The following is a 25,410-nucleotide window of genomic DNA, read 5'->3' as shown; positions in this document are numbered from 1 at the left end:
TTGCCATCTTGGAAATGATAACATCACTGCGAGGGAAAAACGTTGCGGAATGGAATTGCTATGGCTGTAATTAGGTGTTGTAAATCACCGGTTTATTTTAGAAACCAGGTTCAAGTAAATCTACTTTCCACAGAATTAACAAATAATGTGAATAAAACAGCGAATAGAACTAATAAGAGGAAAAATTACTGGACATTTAACGTCCGGTTTTGAGATCTAGCGGGTGCTGGACAAGGTCAAAAACCGAACTGTCGGCAACCCTACACGAAACTTGTTTATTTTTAAAAAATAATAATAATAAAGCAAGTAAACGCATCGTCACTGGTCAGTGTCACTATACGCCACCCAGTGCCAGATTTACGTATAAGCTAAACAAGGTATAGCTTAGGGCCCCACTGCCTTGTGCGCCCCGAAAATCTGAAGAAAACTGGATATCCATTTCCAATCTATAAGAAAATCAATCAATAAAATAAAATTTACATATACGTAGGACGTAGCAACAGTTCTTCCTCTCGTATAGGCTACTATGATGTAAGTAATGGTGCCCCTTCTGCTAGCCTGCTTCCTAAAATATTAGTTTATCCATTTCTCTATATATTGTGCCTACGTTCATCCGGAGGCGTAAAGGGCCCCATTACCTTCAACAGCTTAGGGCCCCACTAAACCTAAATCCGACTCTGACGCCACCTCCCATTCATTTTTTTCAAATACCGAAAAAGAGTAATCAGCGAATAGTTATTACATAATTCCCAAATTTCACATATAGACGGATACAAAACTTCCAATAAGTTCTGCTCTATTTAGAAAACAAGTCAGGACAGACATTCAATTCTTTAGCACCAATAATTTTAATAGACCGTCAATAGATCTTGTTCTAAGGTAAAATGAGAATATAAAATCTTTTTGATATACGTACGTAAAATCGTACGTGATGATATAGTTATTATTTTCAATTAATTTTTGAATACAAAAAGCTACCTATAAGCAGTATTTAACTACATATTCAAAACTATTATAATATTGAACTACCGAAGTGTTAAATACGCAATTTATTTAAGGTCAGTTTTTTTTTTTAAAACAATATCAATGAAATTTTCATGAAATATCTTAAAGCAGTAGAATACATGTATATCTACTAAGTTATAATATTTGAAACAATACAAGGTATTAAACTACCTAGTGAGTTTTATGAATATCAACGGCATGAAAAGTTATGTCGAATGCCTCACATATACAGGGTGACTCATAAGTCACCATACAAATGATGATAATACTACACTACAGTTATAAAATATGTTCCACATGTTTCCCTTGCATGTCGAGACAAAATGACAGGTGCTCCAACCAATTCCGACGAACATTTATCAATGTTGCACTTGTTACTTGTTTGTAAGCTGCACTGATTCTTTGTTTAAGACACGGGCGTCTCTGACGGGGGGGACGAGGGGGACGCGTCCCTACCAATATTTTGAAGTACAAAATGTTCAATATTTTATTCTAATTTAATTTTACTAACGACAGGCTGTTATAACAGAGTTCTTGATATACCTAAGGGGATCCGTGAATGTAAGCAGAAAAGTAGAAAATGGAATCGAAAATAATAAACAGTTTGGGCTAGGTAGCACCATTTAAATCACTTTCTTTGGTGTCCCCCTCAAATTTAACATCCCTGCGATCAGGATCGTCTTCTGACAGCTTCTGCAACATTTGTAGCTTGAATGGGTGCCACTTGTTAGTATGCAAGATACGCATGACACTGCTTTGGCTGATACCAATTTCTGCAGAGAGGCGTCGGGTTCCCTTTTTCGGACTCTTGACCATCGCTGCCAGCACCATCGTTGACGTAACTTCATTTGTTGCCGTCTTCGGTCTTCCACATCGAGGTTCGTCGGCCACAGAACTTGTCCTCTTGAATTTCTGAATGAGTTTGGCCACTGTGTCCTGGGTTTTCTGCGTTCTGTATGTTTTATTGAACGTACGTGCTACATGACGCGTGGTACCACTACCAGCTAACATAATAATATCAATACGTTCTTCCTTCGCAAGTGGCATTCTTTCGCTTCTTTCACTTTGGTTCAACTACTTGGAAAATAAAATAAACATTAGTCATCTTGTATGAAGACTTACTACCTGGAAAATACGTAAAACATAAACATTAGTCATCTTGTATGGAAACTTACTACCTGGAATATGAAAAATAAACATTAGTCATTTTGTATGGAGACTTATGACTCACCCTGTATAACTTAATTTCAGATATCTTATTGATAGTCAAAATAACATAGAACAGACTTAGAATCCAGTTTTAAAAGTTTCCTATATCCGCCACTAGAGACACTAGTTGTCACAATAAGAATTCTAAGCTCAAAAACTTACAGCTTTTCGATTAGTCATTCTTTATTTATTTATTTATTTATTTATTTTTTAAAAAGATTTAGGCCTTTATAACAATCACCAGAAGCAAGAAGTCTCTTTTTAATAGATTTGCCGTCCCAAGAATAGGTTCCACCTGAACTTTTATTCCCTTACTAAATCCAGAAGTGGTAGAAATCTAAAAATTCCGGTTTTAATTAAGCTTTAATCAAGGACGTCAATAGGCAGCAAGAAATGATTTTTTTCTCATATAGACTCAGGTCTCTAGAATAGGGTCCATCTCTGTTCTTATCATTCTCTTGTAAGCGGAAATGACACATAAACTACTTCCGGTTTCAGAATTAGTGTGGAAGTCTACGATAGTTTCATAGCATATATTTTGATCACTCTCGATCCTAGCCATAGGAGCTAAATACACGGTTCTGATTGGTTGAAGCGTTTCTCGCCACGTAGCATACATATAGCACAAATCCAACGCAGATGCTTCTGTCGTTGTGGCCAAGTATGCTAGTGTCCGCACTAGTAACGAAAACCTTTTGGCGTAGGTTCAAACTAAGACCAAGGACTTTTTAAAAAATTTTAATAACACTTTTATCATTAAGATAAAAATAATACTCTTTGACCTTGTACGTGCATATAATGCACAAAAAGTGATTGACTTTTTGGTAGCTGAGCGAGCGAAGGAGGTTAGAAGCCCCATAGGGCTAGTATTCTTCCACCTTGATCCCTATGACATTACGTCACACTCGGGTGGTGCAACTTCGATGTAAATCTAACCTCACCCGCTTCCTTTTGACTAGCTTAAAACAGTTGGCTAGGGTAGCGCGTGAAAAAAATGTAGTTTCGTTATGTAAAACGAAATTCTATTTTTAAAATATTTATTTTCAAACAATTAATAAATTAAAATACAATAATTAGAATTACTGTATTAACTTCTAGGATATATTTCATTTTTGCTTGATATACATTTTAAGCAGCGAAACAATGTATCCTATTGTACCAGTATAATATTCTCTATATAGATATCTATACTTCAAGCAAGTCTGTAACTGAACGTATAATTGGATAATTACCAGCCACACAAATATTATTAAAATCATCTAACGAAAGATCCCAAAACATTACTCCCGCTAATTTATGTACGTTGACATACTGAGCCTTTATCGATGCCATCAAGGGATCATCATACCCAACCCATTCAGGTAAACTATATGCATATGGACCGATTCTATGTTGTGAATCAGAAACTTTTGTCCAATTTCTTTCCTTGATGCAGAAACATATCTCAAAATAAGACATCACACCATGAGAATTTAAGTACGGCCCTGGTCCTCCAATTCCTTTTGCCAATGCAGGTGGAGTTGTTGATGTGGTACTTAAAGTCCAACTGTGCCCGTAAGTTGGAATCCCTAGTACCAGCTTCTCTTTAGGTGCACCATACTTCAAGTACTTGTAAATTGTCGCATTAACATTTCTGTCATACTTGTCTGATGGTCTTCGGTACAGGGGTGCATGATGATCTGCACGGTGGGGCGTCCAGGATCCATAATAATCATACCCCATGATAAAACAGTAATCCAAGTATTGTCCTAAAGATTCCACATCATATCCTGGAAGAATGTCGTTGGGAAATGCAGCTGTCAGAAGTAACCCATATTCATCAAAATACTTACGCAATGTTTTCACTAAAGCAACAAAGGGCTTCCGATCGGAAGAAGAAGGAAATTCCCAATCAAGATCAAGACCATCAAATTTGTAGTACATTAAAAACTTAATCGCGTGTGAAGTAAACTGTGCTACAGAAGTGTCATTGGACACTAGTCTGTGGTAATGCACACTCTGTAATGATAGTAAAGTTTTAAGTTTTGGATTAGCTGCCTTCAATGCGGTGAATTTTCTGTAGTAACCCAATCCTAAATCTTTGTCAAGCTTAGGGTCACGCTCTTTCAAACGTAACGTGTTATCATCCAAGGCAGCAAATGCATAAATAAGATGTGAACATAATTCATGTGGAACATCTTGGATTGTGTACTTTGCAACACCTGAAAATAAAATATAAAAAAGTTACTGAGATGTTGGTATACATATGCAATGGACATTCATATTGCTAAAATAATAATAACTAATTTTTAATTTCTTTTGAATCTTGTTTTAACCCTTTAGCGCGCAGCTTTGCATATATGCAAAGTTTACTTTGAAATGGTATTGCACCATGTAGTTTCTAGTTCGGACATAGAAAAGCAGCTTTACGTATCAGCTGATGCCCTTTCACTAATGAAGTTCTGAATTTCCCGCTGGATGTAATACTTGCTGCACGCGGAGTTGTCATCTCGACATCTTTGAGCTTTCTTTGCAAGTTTAGGCGGACAAGTTTTGAACTGTTGATTTTTTCTGTGTTAGACAGAAGTGTGCTGAGTGCAAAAGTGCAAGTACGCTGAAATTCGTCGCGTTTTATAGGTTCTATCTGGTTTTAGTGGACTTTGCAGATATTAACGCACGATTTTGCATAGACTCTATATGCAAGCACCATAAAATATCCCATAGGCCCCATATTATTTGCATAATGTTTTTTTTTAAATTCAGTTTCCTACACCGAAACCACTAGAAATTAAAAAAAAAAAAAAAACATAAGTCTGGTCGGAAAAATGGTGCGTTAAAGGGTTAATTCTAACAGATGGGCCACCACTTAAAGTACTTTTATGTAACAACTATCAAATGCCAAAATGCATTACTGTGGGCAATATTTTGTGTTTTTCCCTTACATCTTTCATCTAGAATTTAGTCTAGGCAAATTATTGTTGAACCGGAAACAAATTACAATACAATTTCTGTTAACGAGTTCTTATGGAAAAATAAATGAGGAAAACGATGACGAAAAGTATACCACTCTCCGAGGTGGGGTAAGGCCGCTATGGAGAATTTTCCAACATGGCCGCCAGCACTACTACTATTCGCAAAGTTCACTTATGCGCCTCCTGTGTTCCTCCTAATTAACATAGTGCAATGAGTAATACATTTTTGTAAAGCTTATAAAATATAGATTCAAACGATGCAACATTGTTTCTCATTTTGCCTACCGACTAGAAGAAGAAGAAGAAGAAATTTTAAAAATTACAAAAAATCATTTTTTCCGAAAATATTTCATCTATGGCAACACTATGTCTACAGCAGCGTAACAAAAATTCGTTATTACATACCTTACATGTTTGTGTGTAAGATGTACAACAGCCACTGAGATCTAGACCGAGGAAGGTGTCCCAGTATGGGATACCATTTATGGGCTATATCACCGATTTTGATGGAGGAAATAGACCATTATATAAGAACGTCCTGTGACCTACGACCATCCTAACTACCACAGTGTTAGAGCTTACTTACATTAAAATGGATATGTGCTATACAACTTAACCTATATGCATTATGTTGAAAATAGGAATTACATGCACGAGAATAATGTGTATACAACTATGTTAAGTTGTGCTACATTGAACTGTAAGTGAACTAAGCAATGTTTAACACTGATAAATGTAAATTTTCAAAGTTAATTAACATCCTTGGGAATGTGTCATAAGCAGTTATAGCAGATATATATCTTCGCTTATAATATCACTTTTATCTCTATCATCATCCATGTCAACTTCCACAAACTTACAGCAACTTACACCTCTACAATGAGTACAAGCATTTGTATATATCATTCCTTGCCTTCTGCATACGCAATGTAGGGTAGCACATTGTGTTATGCTACATCCACATTTCACAAATTTTTGGGTACTGATGATTGAGCCATCTTCACTGGTATCAGATGTTCTGACGCAATCCCATTCTCAGCTACTTTTCATTATCCATCCACTGCAGTGTTGGATAAGTTACTTGTAAAAATGTAACGCATTACAAGTTACTTTACTTTCTCTTAAAATGTAACGCCTTACTTGCCCCAAAAAAGTAACTGTCACTTTACTTCGAAAGTAACACGTTACTAATTCGTTACTTTTAGGTCCGAATATGAACATTTTCATATAATGTAACATTGACTAAAATGCCATACTGCGTTACTGGTAGGGATAGGCACGAGCGAGTTCGAGCGAGTTTTCTTTGAAACTCGACTCGAGAGATCTTTGAGCTCGACCCGAGAACTTGGCTCGAAAAATTTCCTTCAACTCGACTCGAATTCGGGTCGAGTTTCGAGTACTCTCTTCAAGTATCTTACATAGACAATATAATTATTATCAATGATACTACTACTACAACTTTTCTATTATTATTATTATTATTATTATTATTATTATTATTATTATTATTATTATTATTATTATTATTATTATTATTATTATTAGTTATAAAAACACTGTGTATAAACATGAAAGATATGCAATTTGTATTTGAATACTAAAAAAGTAGTTGATTGCCAACCTCGGTAGTCGTGAAGTCTACGATTCAAGGACATTGTTCACGAGCTTCTGAATTTGGGTTAAGGTTCTAGGTTGAGTATTCGGGCTCGACCCAAACATTGTTAAAAATTATAGGGCACTGGCCAAATATCTTCAAAACTGCTCGGCCCGGGTTTAGAATTATTAACGACTCGAGCAGCTCGGCTCACAGCTCATTAACTATCGACCCAAACCGAGAAGTGAGCCGAGCCAACAGCTCACCCAACCCAGTCGGCTCGAGCCATCGGTTCAGTTGAGCCGAGCCGAGCTCAGCTTGTTATAAAAAAAATCTCTTGTGGTCTCGCTATCGAGACGAGACGAGATGCGAGCAGTATGCCCTCTCGTGAGAAACACTAAAAGTATTCCTTATTACTGCTTAGCTTACATTTGTCATGGTTTTGCTTTTCAGTGTAATCAGGCTATGATTTCAAAACGAATTATAACGAGGGAGCCATTTATCAAACTTTACTCGACTCGAAACTCGACGCAAAAACAGTGAATCGGTTCAGAACTCGACTCGAGAATATTACCTGTGACTCGACTTCAATTCGAGTCGAGTTTTAGCTTGACTCGTGCCCATCCGTATGCGTTAGAAAAAGTGATTGCTTATTACTATTCTACTAAACTAATTATATAATAATTACAATATTGTTATCTAAAATAATAAAAAAAAACAGAATATAGAGAAACATTACACTACAACTAATAAAATGAGAACACATGAACTGGGGGTGAATCAAAACTTGCCATTAACTCTAAAATCGATACATGCTTTTTAAAGCTAGTTGTTCCAAACTCTATAATCAACGGGACTCTAGGACATGCAAAAGATCTGAAAGAACTCCAATATTACATACCATCAACAAACTATTTTCTAGTATCGGTAGTAAAGTAGGCCTGCTCATCAGTCAGATTCATATTAACCCCTTACTGTATATCGTTAATTATGGCACCCTAGATGATAAATATTTCCCGCTGGGGCTTTAAAAAAGTATTCTTTCAAATGTTCGAACGATAAAATATTTTCGTTCGCCATCTTTATAAAAACAACACCAATCAAAGTAAACTAGAGTAAAGGTACCATTACACTCGTAGTTCACTCACTGAATGTATTCATTTGGAGCTGTCAAAATCTACGACAAATCTTCCGGGTGCTTGCAATCAGCACACGTGATTTCCGTGAGGCTGTCCTCACCTTCCAAAAACAGCAAGTGCACTATGATCTTATCTGTTTCTTTACGTGACTGTCGGTCACTGACATCGTTCATGCTCCATTGCTCCATTCTGAGAAATTCACTTACAGGAAAGAAACATTTGTTTCCGAAATATATATATATATATATATATATATATATATATATATATATATATATATATATATATATATATATATATATATATTGGTAAATGCTTCCTTTGTGAGAGCGGCGCCTAGAAGACAAGCATCCTGGTTAGTTAGAAGACTTTTTTTTTTAATAATAGGTCGAACTTGGCTTCATCTGACCCAAGAAATCCAACTTCACACTTTGAAAAATTCAAATGTAGGCCAAGTGCAAATGCTTTCTCGTTTATTTGTGCTAGAGTTGAAAGAACTACATCAGGTTCATCAGCGATAGTTCTATCATCCAAGTAGCAGTGTTGATTGATTTCACTAAGGAATAAATGGTTATAGCAAAGAGTGCTGGGCCCAGGGGATCGCCTTGTTGTACTCCTCTCTGGGATGAAATAGTGTCTTCACCTAAGAATATATCACTAGGTTGAGCGTAACATTGGTAAACATATGGATAGATTGAAGAAAATTCATTCAACACTGTAGTGAGCATGGAGTCCCGGCGAAGCTCGTTAAATGCGTTGCGAAAGATAGCTTTAGGAGCATTGTGAATGGAAGAAAAATAAACTCTGGTTGCATGTACAGCTGCTTCGGCTCCGTTGGGAATACAAACACCAAGTTGATGGGGAGACAAAAAGTTCTTAAAATGCACCCGTGTTATGAAGCATATAATTTTGGCTGATGTTCTGTGCCAGACATTACCAACTGCAATTCCACCACATTTCTTTTTAAGAGCAGTAAGTTTGGCTCCGAAAAACAATGGCCGAACTTCCAAGGGTACTTTTCCTGAAATAATTAAATTGAACAGATCGCATAATGATTTTACGAGCTTTTCCTTCGATTCAAGGAGATCTTTGAGAATCGACAAGCGAAGACCATCGAGACCTCCCGCGCTACCAAATGGAAAAGAATTAATAGCTACCTTAACTTCATTAATCGAAACTCCTTGACAGCTCTTTGGGCCATCAGGAAGATTCGGTAAAATAAATTCACCAGGGTGGGCTGGATGCTTCTCCAATAGCATCTCAAACACAGAAATGTCGGGGGTTGCCACAGTATCATCTGACATTAGTAGACGGACTGCTCCACGGATGTCACCATCTGCAAGTTTGTTTTCTACAATCTTAAGATTGGAAAGATTCTGTTTTGGAAGAGATTTCCTGATCTTTGTTGGATGCCAGGTTAAGGCGTCAATACCTACATCACACCAAAGACGAACTCTTGGTTTTACCCAGGAGGTAAGATTTTTTACATTTTCTGATTTTTTGGGAGCAGTTAGTGCAACTAATGGAAATAGAAACAAGTTGATCCAATCTTTTTAGTCGTTTGAAATAGTTACTTGAAATAACACATCGGCAAGTGCATCAGCAATTGCAGCTCGAGCACCTCGAGGGACACGCCTTAAAATATGTGTTGAGGACTTTAACGATATTAACATTTTGCCCAGGTTAGACAACGTCAATTTCTGTGTGCCTTTATTGCGGTTCGAGATGTTAGTATTTGTAGTTTTATAATCAGGATAGCTATTATTATCGATATAACAACAGTCTTCGTCCCCATTTATAACCCGATGCTTTTTACCTATGTGTATAGCTAATCCTCTGGAATTCGCATAATGTTTTCCACAGTGAGGACACGGTAACACAATCGTAGATTTAGTAGTAGTAGATGAATGGCCATTACTAGGCCTGCTAATGTTGGCAACTGAATCATTCCTAGTGGTATTAGATTTATCTGATTCGGTTGATTCAAATGTTGAATACTTGAACCGTCACTTGATGATTCCATTAGTTCGTATTGTATTTTTATATTCAATTAACTATCTAATTCAATAATTCACTATCATTGTTGCAAATAACGTATTTGAACCGAAGTTACGAGTGGAAAAAACATCAAATAAGAGTTAAATCAGTTTCCGAAAACAATTAGAGACGAGGATTTCACTATCGCAATCCTGAGATGTTCACGCACATTTTAACACTACACTCGTGCAATTAAACAATGTTTTTCCCGCACTAAACTATGAATCTTTACGGGCAAACTCAAAATTTGAATTTGTAGTTTTAACAATTCGATACAATTGGTTTATCTTCGACGTTAGATCCAGGATATATGTATATTTTAGAGATTCGTATTATATATTTATACTCTACCGAATTAAATTACAACACTATCTTCTTCAACACTCTTTCTTTCTTTCTTCTTCACTATTAATAGTGTTGAGGTATGCCTCCGACTCATTTTGATTTTCTAGAATATGTATCAAGGATGTTATAAATAGAGGATCTGCCCATATGTATTGTCATCCTATTAAATCAATAAAGCCAAAAAACAACCGAGCATCAGCACGTCTACTCTCGTTTCCACCATCGTCTGATTGGCTACTTTCGTTTCCGCCATGATTGTTGGATCAAAACATTGCGATCCTATTGGGCGGAGTGGGCAGAGTAGGGGTGGCGAAACTGTGATGTATGGCTTCAAGATTTTGTTGTAAGGGCAGATCCTCTATTTTATAAGATCCTTGATATATATCTTGTTGATTTTGATTCGAAAAAAATTATATATATTTTAAAGTTTATATCTTCCGATGCGGACCAAAATCCATATTACATATGATGTAATGCGCTCTAGCACAGGTCTATAATAGCGGCGCATTACACATTTATAACAACTTGACAACTGTATAATAAGTACATTAAGAGCTGACCAATCATCTCTTCTATGAAAGACAACGATCTCAATTAGTCAAAGCATATTTTCTTTTTATTTAACTCTGTTTATGGATAAGAATACAAAATTTTTCAAATAGAGGTAGGTGGACAGATTTTATCGAACAAAACTGTACGTTGCAACTACTTACAGAACAGTTACTTACCTTGTCTGTAAAAAGAACCACTGTTGTAATAGCAGGCTACTATTTTACTGCGACTGTTCGACGTTTCAGAAGGACACCCAAAAGGTAGAATTATTGCAAATACAATAATCAATGACGGCTAAAATATAATTTTATTGATAATTAATTGTAAAATTATACACAACATTTTTTAAGATATAAGATAACCTAAGGTATTCATAACATACAACTAGAACCAACCCGCCTTATGCAGAGTCGTTTTGATGTTTGATTAGCGACATACTAAAGGTCTGACTACTGCAGGAAACATATGTTAGTCGAACTCCTTAGTATGGCACTAATCACGCTTCAGAACGACTCTGCATAAGGCCCAATATGTCTACTAAATTTCTAAAGAAGCAATGTTAAATATAACTTTAAAAAAAAAACAGTTTAAATAGAAACTAGAAGTGGGCGCTAGCTATTATAAAATCAGATAATTCGTAACAATTACCTTTTTTTGTTTGTTTCAGACGTAATAAGGATATCATTATTATCATAGGTATTCTGCCAGTATTGGCGGGTCACTTGACGCAGCTAAAAAGTTTCCATGTTCCTCGATATTCCGCTAACCTCTTCGTTTTCACGAACGATTTTTCTGTTTTGATATCGTCCTTCGCCTCCTCCCTCTCTTTCCTGCAACCATGCCCTCTAACACGTCCCTCATGTTCCTTCTTCGCCAATGTCATAACCAGTTTCTTTTCCTCTTCCTAATAATGTCTAAAATTGTTCTTTTCTCCCCCACTTTTCCAAGTCCTCATTCGTTTTCCGCTCGACCCAGCTAATTCTTTCCATTCTTCTCAACACCCACATTTCGAAATCTTCCAGTCGTTTTTCATCATTTTTGCGTAATATCCATGTTTCTGACCCTTACAGCACAATACTACACATGAAGCATTTTATGAGTCTCTTTTCAACACTTTATCCAAGGTCCCACAAAATAGTATTTTCTTCTTCCTAAAGGCTTATTTCACCTAAAGGCTATTTTTGCTTTTATTTCACGTTCACACTTCATATCATAACTAATAATACTACCCAGGTATCGAAAACTAGTCACTGCTCTATTTTCTCCTCTCCTACTATATTTGACAGCTTCGTTTCAGTCACCATGGCTTTTGCCTTTCTATCATTTATCTTTTGTGTTTCTGAAATTTATTTTCATCCCATATTCTTCACGGCCCTTTCACGAATTTTCTAACATCTTATTGTTTTTCTCTTTAGATTTCCCAACAAGCACCATATCATCTGCAAACCGCATACATCTAATCATTCAACTTCCTACTGAAATGCCGTCTTCACTTTGTAGGTTCTTTTTTACTATCTCTTCTAGACAGAATTAAATAATGTAGACGAGAGACAACATCCTTGTTGAACTCCTCTTCCAACTGCACTCTCCTCTGCCATTTCCGCCACTATGCTAACATTTACTTATTTGCTCATACTCAGGGTGGTCCATTTTAATTTTTTCACAGAAATATCTCGAAAAGTGTTCAAGATAAATGAACCGAACAATACCTCAAACAGGAAATGGCATAGGGCATGTCGAATGTTATTGTCGTGGTGCCTCTCAGGGCCGCTCTTCATGGGGGACCCAGTGCCCAACATCAAAACTTTAAATGGAAACTTGAGGTGTGTGATATCTCGTTCGACAGATCTTTAGAAACTAAAGGGCGCTGTGGCAAAAGATTTTTCATATCGGTCACCATTTTAAAATGGCCGCCAAGACATGGTACCTGTATCAGATAAATCATCCAGTACCTCTATAATGAAAACGGTTGGAGATAAATGAACAGAACAAAAAGTGAAACAGAAAAATGGCATGGGGGCACGTCAAATAATGTTGTCTCGATGACACCAGGACAGCCTTTCATTGTCCTACTTCATGCCGCCAGGGCCCAACTTCGAAAATTTTTAATGGAAACATGGGTCGAGTGGTTGAGGAAAAGATGTTTCATATGAATCACCGTTTTCAAAATGGCCGCCAAGATATGGTGCCTGTATCAGATAAAGCGCCCAGTACCACTAATGCGAGAACGGTTGGAGATAAAATGAACAGAACAAAACTCGTATAGGAAACCACAGAAGGTATTTTTCATTCCACGGCTGGAGAATGATGCAATAGAGAAAAAGATGATTCAAGTAAAAGTGACACAATGCAAAGAAGGAAATCTAATTCTTAGAAAATTATCTTTCCGACCTCCCTCCATAAGTGAATGATTGGTAAGATCTCAAATTAGAACTCCACTTTTAACTGCAATAGATATATTTTATATGAAACGTGTACAAGTGAGTGGTACTGTAATTAATAAAAATAAGAAGAAATTCGGTTTGAAAGGTAACACCTATTTGTATCGCAAAGTGTGATTTGATGAAAAAAGCAACTAAATGCGAAGCAAAGTTTTCAATAATACATTATGTTAATCATTATGCTAGTTATGTGAATTATTAGTTTTCATATTAGTGGTACTGGCCATTTTATCTGATACAGGCACCATGTCTTAGCGGCCATTTTGAAAACGGTGACCGATACGAAAACTCGTTTGCCACAATGCTCTTTACTTTCTAAAGATCTATCGAACGAGATATCTATCACTCGACTCTTGTTTCCATTTAAAGCTTTGAAGTTGGGCCCTGGGGACACCACTACAATATCATACTTCATGGCATGACGTGCCCCATGGCATTTCTTATTTGAATTTTAGTTAGTTTATTTATCTTCAACCATTTTCGAGATACTTCCGTGGAAAGATTAAAATGGGGCAGTCTGTATAGGTTTCTTATGAGTCTTCGATCCTTCCACTCCAACCTAATCTTCTTTACAACTTCCAACAATAATTTCCAATTCACGCGGTCGAAAGCCTTTTCTAGATCAACAAATACCACATACATTTCTTTCCCTTTTTCTATAAACCTTTAACCAATCATCTTTAATAATCCAATTGCATCTCTTGTGCCCTTACCTCTACTAAACCCGAATTATTGCTCCTCATCTTTTTCATTTGTTCTTACATACAGCCTTCTGTTCAAAATTCAAAGCAAAATATTTGCTGCATGTGATATGAGACAAATAGTTCTACAATCTTCACATCTCTTTGGGTTCGATTTCTTAGCCATCGGTATCACGATTGTCTTCAGGAAGTATTTTGGCCACTCTTCTGTATCATATATTTCTTTGTACAACCAGAACAATTCTTCGTTGCCCTTGTCTCCTATATTCTTAATGAATAAGATTGGTACATTATCTATCCCGGTTATATGCTCTATCCCTAGTCTTATATACAAGTCCTCAATATATTCCTTCCATCTTCCTAAAACTTCACTTCTTCACTTCTCTCATTTTCTGCCATTCTCATTTTCTGCCATCGTAATACCCCCTTGTTTCCTCCGAATTTCCATAGATTTCAGCTCCTTGTACATATCGCAGTATTTCCCAGCTCTTTCTAATTCTTCTATCTTCTCGTATTTTCTTTTGTAGAACTCTTCCATTGCTCTGTCTGTTTCCCTTCGTAGCTCGTTATTTAACTTACTGTACCGGTACAACTTTCTGTCCTCTCCCGTATCAACCTGTTTCCACGTCTTTCTTTCCGTCATTTTCTGCAACATCTGTTCTCCAAGCCATGGTTTCTTAGCAGTTTTGTGTTCGTGGTAACCTACTACTTCTTCTGCAGTCTGCTGTATGCAAATTTTAATATGCCCCTACCGTTTGTTACTACTTGCACCTATTCTTCCCTCGTTTGAGTATTTTTCTTCAAATTTCTCAATGAAAAGATTTCTTAGTTCCTCCTCTTTCAACTTTTCAGTGTTCACTATCTTGTTGCCTACTTTTCTTTTGCTTACATATTTCAGTTGAATATCTACTTCGGCCATCACAAGGTCATGATCAGAGAAAATATCAGCCACGGGAAGAGTTTTCGCGTTCTTCAAGCTATTACGATACCTGTCCTGAATAATAACATAGTCAATCTGATATCTTCCATCGTCTGATGGGGATTTCCATGTATATCTTCTTCTCTTTTGCTGATTGAACCACGTGTTTGCAATTACTAGTGAATTCTGTCTACAGAAAATGACCAGTCCTTCTTCCCTTTCATTTCTTTCGCCTAAACCATAGTTGCCTACGACACTATCTTTCTGTTTTCTCCCATAACTGCATTGAAATCTCCCATTACAATTACATTATACACCTTTTCTCCCTCTCTATAGTTTGTTCTATTTTCTCATAATTTTCCTCTACTTCTTCAATTGTATGTCAAGTTGTTGGTGGCCTCGCGTGCCGTAGTCGCTAACGCTCTCACCTTTTGTACGAACGGTCTCGCTATCGATTCCCAGTGTGGACACTCAGTCTTTAGGCAAGCTATCTTGAGTGAGATTTTTCCTGGGTTTCCCTCATTCTCACCAGGCAAATGCCGGGACGGTACCTAACATAATGGTCTCAGGCTGCTTCCTTCCTTCCCTTTCATCAGATAGTGTGCTCACCGAAGGACGTCATCCCTTACGTGACGAGCTAAATGGGCTTAAATACCGACAGCCCAGAAATCTATTCCTAATTCCTATTGCGAAGTCATTCGTACATATGTCTGTATCACTACTGGATCCTTCTTTTCCTTTAAGTCTTAACATCATAACTCTATCATCACCACATTCTACTTTCATTACTTTCTCTTTCAAGAGCTTAAAAAGCATTCCTACACTACTATAATAAAAGATTCTATAGCCTTCGCTGTTTAACACTCCATTACCTTCCCATCTAGCTTCAGAAGCTCCTACCAAATATAGATTATTTTGTTTCATTTCCTCTTTAAAATTTTTCTAATTTCCCTCGCTGTAACATGATACGTACATGCCACGTCCCTATCCTAAACCTTTTGCTCTTGCATGTCTTTCTTTCCCTATCTAATTTAAATATTACTTATTTAAAAAAATTACCTAAGTATCTAAGCATACCTAAGCATAAGCCATGTCATATTAGATTTGTAACAATCAATAATAACATGAAAACAAACCACTAATACTAAAGTTAATAACGGCTACTACTACACCAATATTAAAATAACAGCAAATTCGCTGTAACCGAATAACCAGTAACAAATACACTGATGGGCTTAAGAAAACAATGGCAAAAGGAAGAAGAGGTAACCGTCCCGAACATAGCAGACTGCTACACGTTGCTTAAGTACAAGAATGAAATGATTACACTTAGCAAGTAGCATACGTAGAATTTCATGAAGAGAAATTCAAGCACTCGATCATTTCAGGACACATGATTTTTGTGTCTCTCTCTTAATATAGTAAATTTTTACATAATATTTTGTTCAAGGGGGATTAAAATACCGAAATCTATCTTCCGAAACCCCACTGCAGTTAGCACTCTATATGGTATGTGAGAAAATCGCGAGAATCTAGAAGTAAATCGGTAGCACGTGAGTCTCCTTTCTTCCAGAGCAGCTGAAACATCTATATGCGTATAGAGAATGATACTTTGGATGTTCGTGTGGGAATATGGCAAAAGTTGAGAATCACTCTCCAAACTGAACCGTGACTCGTCATTGAAGAGTATACTTATCCACTGTTCTGGCGTCCATTGTTAGCGTCCCTTCACTGTTATTATATGAGAGGAATGCACTTGGCGGATTGGTGTGCATGCAATGTGCATTCGTGTAACCGACGGTATATAGTTTGACGTAATATCTGGACCACAGAGGCAGCAGTAAGGTATCGAGCTAGTGTACCTGCTGTGCTCGTTGGTCTTTTCCGTAGGGCATTTAAGACCAGATAATGTTCCTCACGCTGCGTTGTTGCACGTCGACGACTCCACCGTACTGCCTTTCAGTGTTTTCACCAGCCAGAAAACGATTCCACAATCGCGACACAACACTACAAGGAACATTTAAGTCCCTCCTAGAACACGTTCACTATAACCAATGTACGATGTACACTCCGAAAGCCACACCTCAGTGAGTACGTGTTTCTCCCACTACGGACATACTTCGTTTTATCGCAGTCATAGAGGACACCTATGTCACCGAGCAGGTTGGTAGATACGTCACTTCAGTCAGGCTTGCGAGCCCGATGTTTGACATTCAACAGGATCAATATAATATACGGGTTACTTTTGGAAATTAATTTTTCCTTAAGTTTTGGGTATGAGTGTACACAAACAATGTAACACTAAGAATTTACTAGATTCTGGTTTACGCATATCAAGTTTACTTCACTTTCAGAAAGCATTATAAAACTAGCTTTGACTATCCTTTTCACATTTTTTTTAATTACTTACCATTACTGTGTGATAATTCGTGCTTTTAAGTTAACTGCTCTACAATAAGAGTTTTACACGATGTAAGTCCACCAAGCACAGGGCTGTTTATGTATTATTCCTTTACACTGAATCAACGCTTCACTTTAGCTTGATAAGTTTGCCTATGGATGACGCACAATCTTCCTGCAGTTACGCAATCTTAAATCTATCTAGCGATTTCCTGTGTACAGAATATGTAGCATGAAATCTTTTTTCTTCTTCCTTTTCATTTCATTTAAATACCACACATAGGATGATTGGAAAGTTTCAAAGAAAATGTCATGTCAAAATCGAATATTCTTAACGAAAGTTATCGTGGAACATATTTTTAAAATTGAGGAACGAGGATAAATTCACCCTTTCATTCTTGGCAGGTTTTAACCCTAAACTGTGGGAATATTCACAATGCCATAAAGAAGTTTTGTTATAACCAAACAATTTTGACTTGGTTTATATTGAAAAATAATCTTGCATATAGCCTATACATGTCCAAACTTGCAACATGTGTAGATTGTATCCCCTTTACTCCCCTTTTACGTAATGGATTGAAACCTCAAACAATAGTGTTATTTCTGCGCGTTGAAAGAAGGCATATACCAAGTTTCGTTAAACTCGGGTACGTTATAGGAGAGTTATAGTGGAACAGAGGGATAAAGAGACATACAAATACAAATTGAGTCGAATGGTAGAAGCTTCGCTGACGGTCGTTTCAATTATAATCTGCACAAAAATGAATCAGTAAATCATGTTTAGGCATTCCTACGAGCAATGAACAACTGCTGCTTTGTGAAGCCGGGCTAAGAGTATAAAGCAACATTCAGGAGCTCAAACAACTGGTTTAAACACAATAATATCAAGTGAAAGCAAAAGGATTTATTCATAACAATCAATCTAATTATCTTGTTTATAGTCCTGCACATAACAGTTGCCCATTTTAGTAAGGTGTAATATTACTTTTCAGTTTAAAAATTATGTTCAACAGACTTCGTTTTCGTTGCGCAAACAATGTACTTCCAGTTTAATCTTAGTCTATGGCTACTACATGCGTTCGCAACGCGTTTTCATAGCCCACGCATAAACTTGGAATACGCTGACCATGTATTTAAATGTGGATGGCTAATCACAATGCGCTGCAAACGCGAAGGCAATAAAAACACGCAGAACATGTCGGCTCGAGCATATTTGGTGCGTTTCGGAACAATAGACCGCCTGCTGTTTCGGAATCAGTAAAAGTTGTCTAAAGAAAGGAAAAAAGGAAAGACATGTTGCCAGGCAAGGGGATTTTAGTAAGAAACAGCTCTTTGGAAGATGCTTTGTCCAGAGTATTGGAACTCTGCTAGTATAAAGTATTTGTGTGTATAACAAAAGAAAACTCACAAAAATACAAGGAAATTCCGAAAAATTAGTTAATCAGAAATATCTATGTAACATAACAGTGTTACATAGAAAAAAGACCTGGAAACCCTGACTGGCTTACCGTATGATTTATAACTTCTGCGAAAGTAAAATTACTGAGTAAGAGGTCGCGTCCGCTGCGTTGGGTAACGCATCGGAAACGCCATGAGCCAAGAACAGCCACAGAGCTGTCGTTGTCACAGCAACTAACAAGACGTGGTGTAACAGGAGAAGAAAACTACAGTAGGATAAGTAATATACTTCCATGCGTATACTCGCACTCTCTCTCGACACTAATTATATACAAATATATCTTCTTGTAACAATTTGGAGTTATAGAACAGAAATTTATGTCTTCGGAACACAGAAGCTTCAAAAGCAATACCTGTAGCTACTTTATGTCTTCTCATTATTTTCATCTATACATATTCGGGGAAAATATTGCTATAAGTCTACAATTTTGCATCAAATTAGTTGTATTACTATCACTCGAAGAATTTGCTTCAAACGTAAATTCTATCGATCACAGTATGAGGTGTAATATTCTTTGAACTAGTTGTTGTTCAGTAAGTACGCCAGACATTTTTACTTGGGGGTGTGTTCAAAATAAATGGGGGGGGGGGGGTGCTCTCAGAATAGTGATATAATTTTTAAACAAACTCTAACAAGAAAACAGTATATTTTGTTACGCAACTATTGCAATACTACTACTATTATTACTACTAATACCACTACTATTATTATTATTATTATTAATAATAGCTAGGTTTAATAAAGTAAGTTCGTACATTTGAGCATTTATTATTATTATTATGAAACTAAGTAATATAGTGAAACCTCTCAAAACGGACATCGGTGGAACACAATTATTTGTCCGTAAATGAGAGGTGTCCCTAAATGGAAGGGTTCTCTCTCATAACACCACACCACACATATTTATGGAATGGAAGAATAAGAAAGTTTGTCCTCTTGTGGAGATGTCCACTATTGAGATATGCCCGTTAAGAGTGGATTCACTGTATTAGGAATTAACCTCCACTATTTTATCCAGTAATTACACGTGAATTGATTACATACGAATTATTGTAATTATTTTGCAAAATTCTGCTATTATTTCAATTTATTCACCCCCAGCAAGTTTTAGTGGGTGATATTTTTGCAAAATATTAATTGGGGAAAAAATCCCTCGTCCCATGCTGAAATCACATTCGTTTAGTAATTTATACTGTACATAGTTCCAATTTCATTATTTTAATATTCTAATCCTATTGTGAACGTTAATTGTTGTAATATTATCTGATCTCTTAATCTCCGTTTCTGCCCCTTCCTGGCTACTGAATATCTTTCATAAGAAAATTATTCATTGATTTAGTTGTTTTCCAGAAATCAAGTTTTTCAATTTACAAATATTTTGTATCTTTCTGTTTTGTCTTCTTTAATATACCCTAATTTTAATAATCCCTTGGCTCATAGTGGTCTGGTCTCTTGTAAATAGTTGAAAAGTCACCAAAAATGGCCAAGAGCACACAAAAAAGTGACCAAAATTTCATTATGCCCTTTTTTCCTTTGTCAATTTCTCCATCACCTCTCTCTGTTTGCTGTTTTGTTTCTTCTTTACTTCTTCTTTTCGAGATTCCTCCTTTCTTAGGTTTGCAAAATAAGATTTGTAGTTACGGTAAGCAGACTTAGCAGATGTAAAAAGTTTCTGAGTAAGTGGAACCAGTTCTGGCCTAGTTCTCAAAAACGTGAAATATTCAAATTCATCACCTACTCTTAAGAAGAACATACAAGAAGCATAACACAAAAGGAACATGATGAACCACACACACACACACACACATACACACATACACACACAACTTTCAACGTATGTTATGAGTAAATGTTACTTCTACATCTGTGAGGATTACTTCTTGGTCCATTTTATTAATAACTAGAACTATTCTTCGTACAGGAAGAATACGTTTCATTTTGGACTTTTGGACATAAAGGACACTAAACTGTCATCAACCAACTTAGGGACACCACAAACGGTGAATTCGACAGTAATATCGATCATTTTCGATCATATATATATATATGCCGTTCCCTAAGTTGCAGCATTAAAGTAAATGATAAAAACCCATTCCAGGTCCGAACCTCTTCTATATTGAAAATTTGATCGAGATTGATCGGGTCGTTGAAGAGTTATTCTGTTACAAACATAGTCACTTTCACCTGTATGTATAAATAGTAATATAGAGGTGTGTTAGCAGATTTACCTTACATCCGTTCTGATTTCTCGATCCCAGTAGATTTTGTATTTATCCTTTTCAAGTACTGGACTATATGATTTATTATTATTATTATTATTATTATTATTATTATTATTATTATTATTATTATTATTATTATTATTATTATTATTGACACATTAAGAAGAAGTTGCTGAAAAATCCCGACAAATATTCTTATGTGACATCTATTCGCTGCGTCCGCAATAACCATATTTCAAATTCATATACATTTCGTCCACTTAATTCGTTCTTTTTAATGCACAGACGCTTATCATTGTACCCGAAAAAGTAAACGTAAACAATTATAAAAATAAAAACACTTAGAACGGTAATTTAGAAACATTTTAAAGTGAATACTATTAATAAATTTCACAAAACATAGGATAGCACAGTAGCGTGTTTAGGGGGTGGCTATCGGGCTCAAGCCCCCCGAAATTTGTTACAACTTCATTAAAATTTGTCGGCACTCAAAGGGAAAAATATAAGTGCTTATTCTTGTGTTGTGTATAGCCCCCCGCGAAACAAAATTCTAAATACGCCACTGTAAGTTAGTGTTAGGGAACGAGTGGCTTCCTTGCATCGTGGTTGATAATTGAATTGAATGGTAAGTAAACTTGACCCACGACCCACTGACCCACCACCCACGGTGACCCACTGACCCACCACCCACAATGACCCACTCTGACCCACGACCCACCACCCACGGTGACCCACTCTGACCCACCACCCACAATGACCCACTGTGACCCACCACCCACGGTGACCCTCTCTGACCCACCACCCACGGTGACCCACTCTAACCCGCCACTCACCGTGACCTACCTGACCCACCGTGACCCACCACCCACCATGAACCATCTCATCCACTTTGACCTACTCTGACTCACCCAAATCCATCGTCATCAACTCTGAACACGATCCACGGCCTCTTCTGAACTGACTAAAGAGTTTACACTTGTAATAAAACAAGACTGTGAAATTGTCACTAATCGGAGTTTGAATTTCTACTCAATCGCTCAAGTAAGTACCACTCTGTTACAATAACGGTGGATCTGACCTTTACGATATAAAATGGTAAAATGTTTGTCAGTGAGGAAATTGAAACAGTTCGGGGTGGGGGGAAATTAGTGTGAGCCTAAAATATACTTGCACTAAGAAAGTATTCTTGCAAGTGTTAATTTCTGAACGCATTCCACAAGAAACTTCTATTCGCAGGAAAATACCCCTGTACAATATGGAAAAGATTATGGTTTCTCAGTTCACAGTATTTTTCTCACAAAATACTTGAAAAATCAGTTGTTCATAGGGTATAAAGGTGCTCGGGTACCCTATGTGAGAGCATTTCCATAAAGTATGCTCATAATTGTAATTTGTGTAATCACTAAAACACCACGTTAAAAATAAGTTACAAATATGCATAATTGCAATTATTATGAATATTTATTCAAAGTAGTTTACCTAAAGCAAAGAAGAGACTTATTAAAAATTAGGTACAAAGTTGAATAACACAAATAAGCCATTAGTAATACAAGTATACATTTTCCGTAACTCGTAATTTTCCACCTGAAAACAAATCTGAAATCGGATTTATTTCCTGTTGGTAACTTTTTGGTGGTAAATCATCCGCAGTGGAATGATGTCCTTCCCTCAGCCAAGAAATAACTAGCTCGTCTACTTTGAGCATGTCTAGCGGTGGGCCATTTACATTGATGAGCAACAAGTTAGACAATGTTTGAGCACTTAGTTTATTTCTAATATCAGTCATCTGTAAATTCATAAGGGGAAATCCCCATTCCCACTGTGTCGTGGAAATTGATAATACTTCTACCCGATTTCTGCAACTTCTCATCGACAATATACTTGTTAGACTTAAGTGATAACGATTTTTCTTGGTCAGTTTTGAAATACTCAGCAAGAAGTATCATCTCTCTATCACCATACCACATCTTTTCCATATCGACCATGACAGTTGGTAATGTCGACCCATGTAGAACAGAAATTTCATCTACCACGCCTTTGATAGGGAATCTTGTGAATAAATTATATAACAAAATACTTTGGCTTGTGTAATATTTACCTGTACCTTGGGCAGAAAGTACTCATACATATGCACTATACTTAGTAGAACGTTAATTTCATATTAACGTAAGAAGAATGTTTTTAATATATGTATGAGATTATTATGGGATAGTTGTTGATATGGACATGTTTTATGGTTACCTAGTGAGTGAATTTGTGTACTTAACAGTTTTAAGAAAAGGATATTTAAGTTATATCAAATAATAAACCAGTTTAACACTGTTTATAGACATTGTCAATTTTATTAAAAAGGTGAGATTAATGGTATTAAAAATATCGAAGCTAATATTTTTATGCCAAAGAATTACTACCACTTCGGATTTTTATCTGGTAACTCTTTACTTTGGGCAAGGCAGTGATATCCCGTCACTGTTAGTATTATTCACAGGTGTCATTGGTTCCTTTCTGTTGCTAGGGATTATTCATAGACTATGTACGACCTTAAAAAGGCAGTAATAAGGGGACTTTAATTTACTACAATATTGCCCTTGTACTTAATGCAATCAGTTCCTGTCACTGCCTTGCCTAAACTAAAGATTTGCCTTTTATCTCAGCAAACGAACCAGGTTTACGACTATCTTATTGATAAGTCGTTATAAAAATTTGGTTTACCTCACCCGGGACTTTGTAAATTCAGTTCCCGAAGAAGAAGAGTAAGGTTGAATTTACTTTTATATTACAGTTAATGAATACGAACTTAACCATATTGCGAAGTGGTAAAGTAATCATAAGAAAAATGGACAACGAAACAATGCAGCAGGAATCAAATACTAGTGACCAAGGTGAAACTAGTGTAACGCCCGGTTTGTCATCAGAGGATCGACTCTTGTTAGCTGTACAGCGACAATTAATGCAGATGTCTACCGAGATAAAGAAGCAAAATGAAGAATTAAAGCAGATCATGGAACAGAAATTCAACGAATCTAACAAGACCATGGAACAGAAGATAGAACTGAAGTTTGACGAAATGGAACAGAAGTTCGACCAAGCTAACAAGCAAAATGATGAATTAAGTAGACGGATAGAACAGAAATCAGATGAAACAAAACAGACAATTGTCCAGGTGGTGAACGACATATCCTCACAGTTCGAAGAAAAATTAAAAAGGATATCCGATGATTGTCAAGAAAAGCACAATCACCAAAATCAAGAAATCTGTGCTGTAAAAAAAGATTTAGAAGTAATAGAATCTTCTATTAAACAGCAAAAGATCCAGGTCAGCAACAACTCTAATAACATACGTGTAAATACACAGTTGTTAGCTACTATTCAAGAAGAGATTAGAACGTTACAGGCGAAAGACAACATTTACCGTAATAACTTGGGTAGTGATCGCTTTGAATTTCCCCACTCACCAGAGATGAACTCGCCTTCGCCGGGGTCTGATGAAGATATTATACTAGAAGAAAGTGGTCCTAAGAGTACTGATGAGCGAAACATAGATGGTGTGACGACACAGCATGCCACGGATAGGAACTATCACCCAACAAGAACAAGGAATGAGAAAAAGAAGGTCAAATTAAGTGTTAAAATGAGTGAAATTCGAGCTATGAGCAAATTCAGTGGTAAGTGTAATGAGAATGCTACTTCTTTCTTAGAGAAATTCCAAGACGAATGCAATATAATGTCTATCGATCGATCACAATATATGAAATTAATACCCCATGTATTACTCCCACCTTGTTCCTTATGGTTTAAGGCAATACGTGATCACATTAGTACATATGAGGAATTCAAAGCGGCCTTAATCGCAAATTATGAAAATGACTTTTTGCTGGCAAATAGAGATGCCACCCTTAGAAATCAACACTTCAATCCTCGATTGCACAAATCTGTTGTAGAATTTGTTGTAAATGTCTACAACGAATTAAAGGTCGTTAATCCTTTGCAATCGGAATCGAGAATAATAGCATCGATTCGAAATTTGCTTCCATTTAAATTGCAACAGATCTTATTTTCCACACAGTGTATGAGTTTCAGCCATTTATTGATGCTTGTCCAATGCTACGAAACTCAATACCATGCCATGAATCCACAATCAGGAATAGGTAAAAATAAGAATAATTCAGATCATTTGGTGCCTGTTCGGAATTTAAATATTCGGAGTGTGAATAATACAGAACCTAACCTAAGCCGAGTATACTCTAGCAATCAAAATGCGCAAAATAGACAAGGTTATGTAGAGAATCCGCCTAACCTAATTAATCGTAGCAATTCATATGTTAGACCATATAGTCAAAATAGATTTAAAAATCGACGTAATGTATGGCGAAATTCCAGAAATACAGCGAACTACGCGGATAGACGTAATGGAAGGACAAGAGATGGCACTTCGC

General features: G+C 36.5%; 1 protein-coding gene across 1 annotated transcript in view; it reads right to left on the bottom strand.

The window, feature by feature from the left end:
• Positions 1-17,433, bottom strand: part of LOC145667906 (putative chitinase 10) — a 50,451-nt gene extending 33,018 nt beyond the window's left edge. The window contains exons 1-4 of the mRNA XM_081735333.1: positions 17,304-17,433; positions 11,009-11,126; positions 3,406-4,415; positions 1,638-2,079 (exon numbers count right to left, since the gene is read on the bottom strand). Of these exons, the coding sequence (XP_081591459.1) occupies positions 1,638-2,079; positions 3,406-4,415; positions 11,009-11,126; positions 17,304-17,306 (1,573 nt within the window). The 5' untranslated portion in view covers positions 17,307-17,433. The remainder of the gene's footprint in view (positions 1-1,637; positions 2,080-3,405; positions 4,416-11,008; positions 11,127-17,303) is intronic.
• Positions 17,434-25,410: the final 7,977 nt, after the last annotated feature.

The sequence above is a fragment of the Thermobia domestica genome, chromosome 13 (genome assembly GCF_964235325.1).
Source record: "Thermobia domestica chromosome 13, izTheDome1.hap1.1, whole genome shotgun sequence".
NCBI classification, from domain to species: domain Eukaryota; kingdom Metazoa; phylum Arthropoda; class Insecta; order Zygentoma; family Lepismatidae; genus Thermobia; species Thermobia domestica.
The sequence above is the reverse complement of the archived record's forward strand: the minus strand, read 5'-3'. Positions and strand labels throughout refer to the sequence as shown.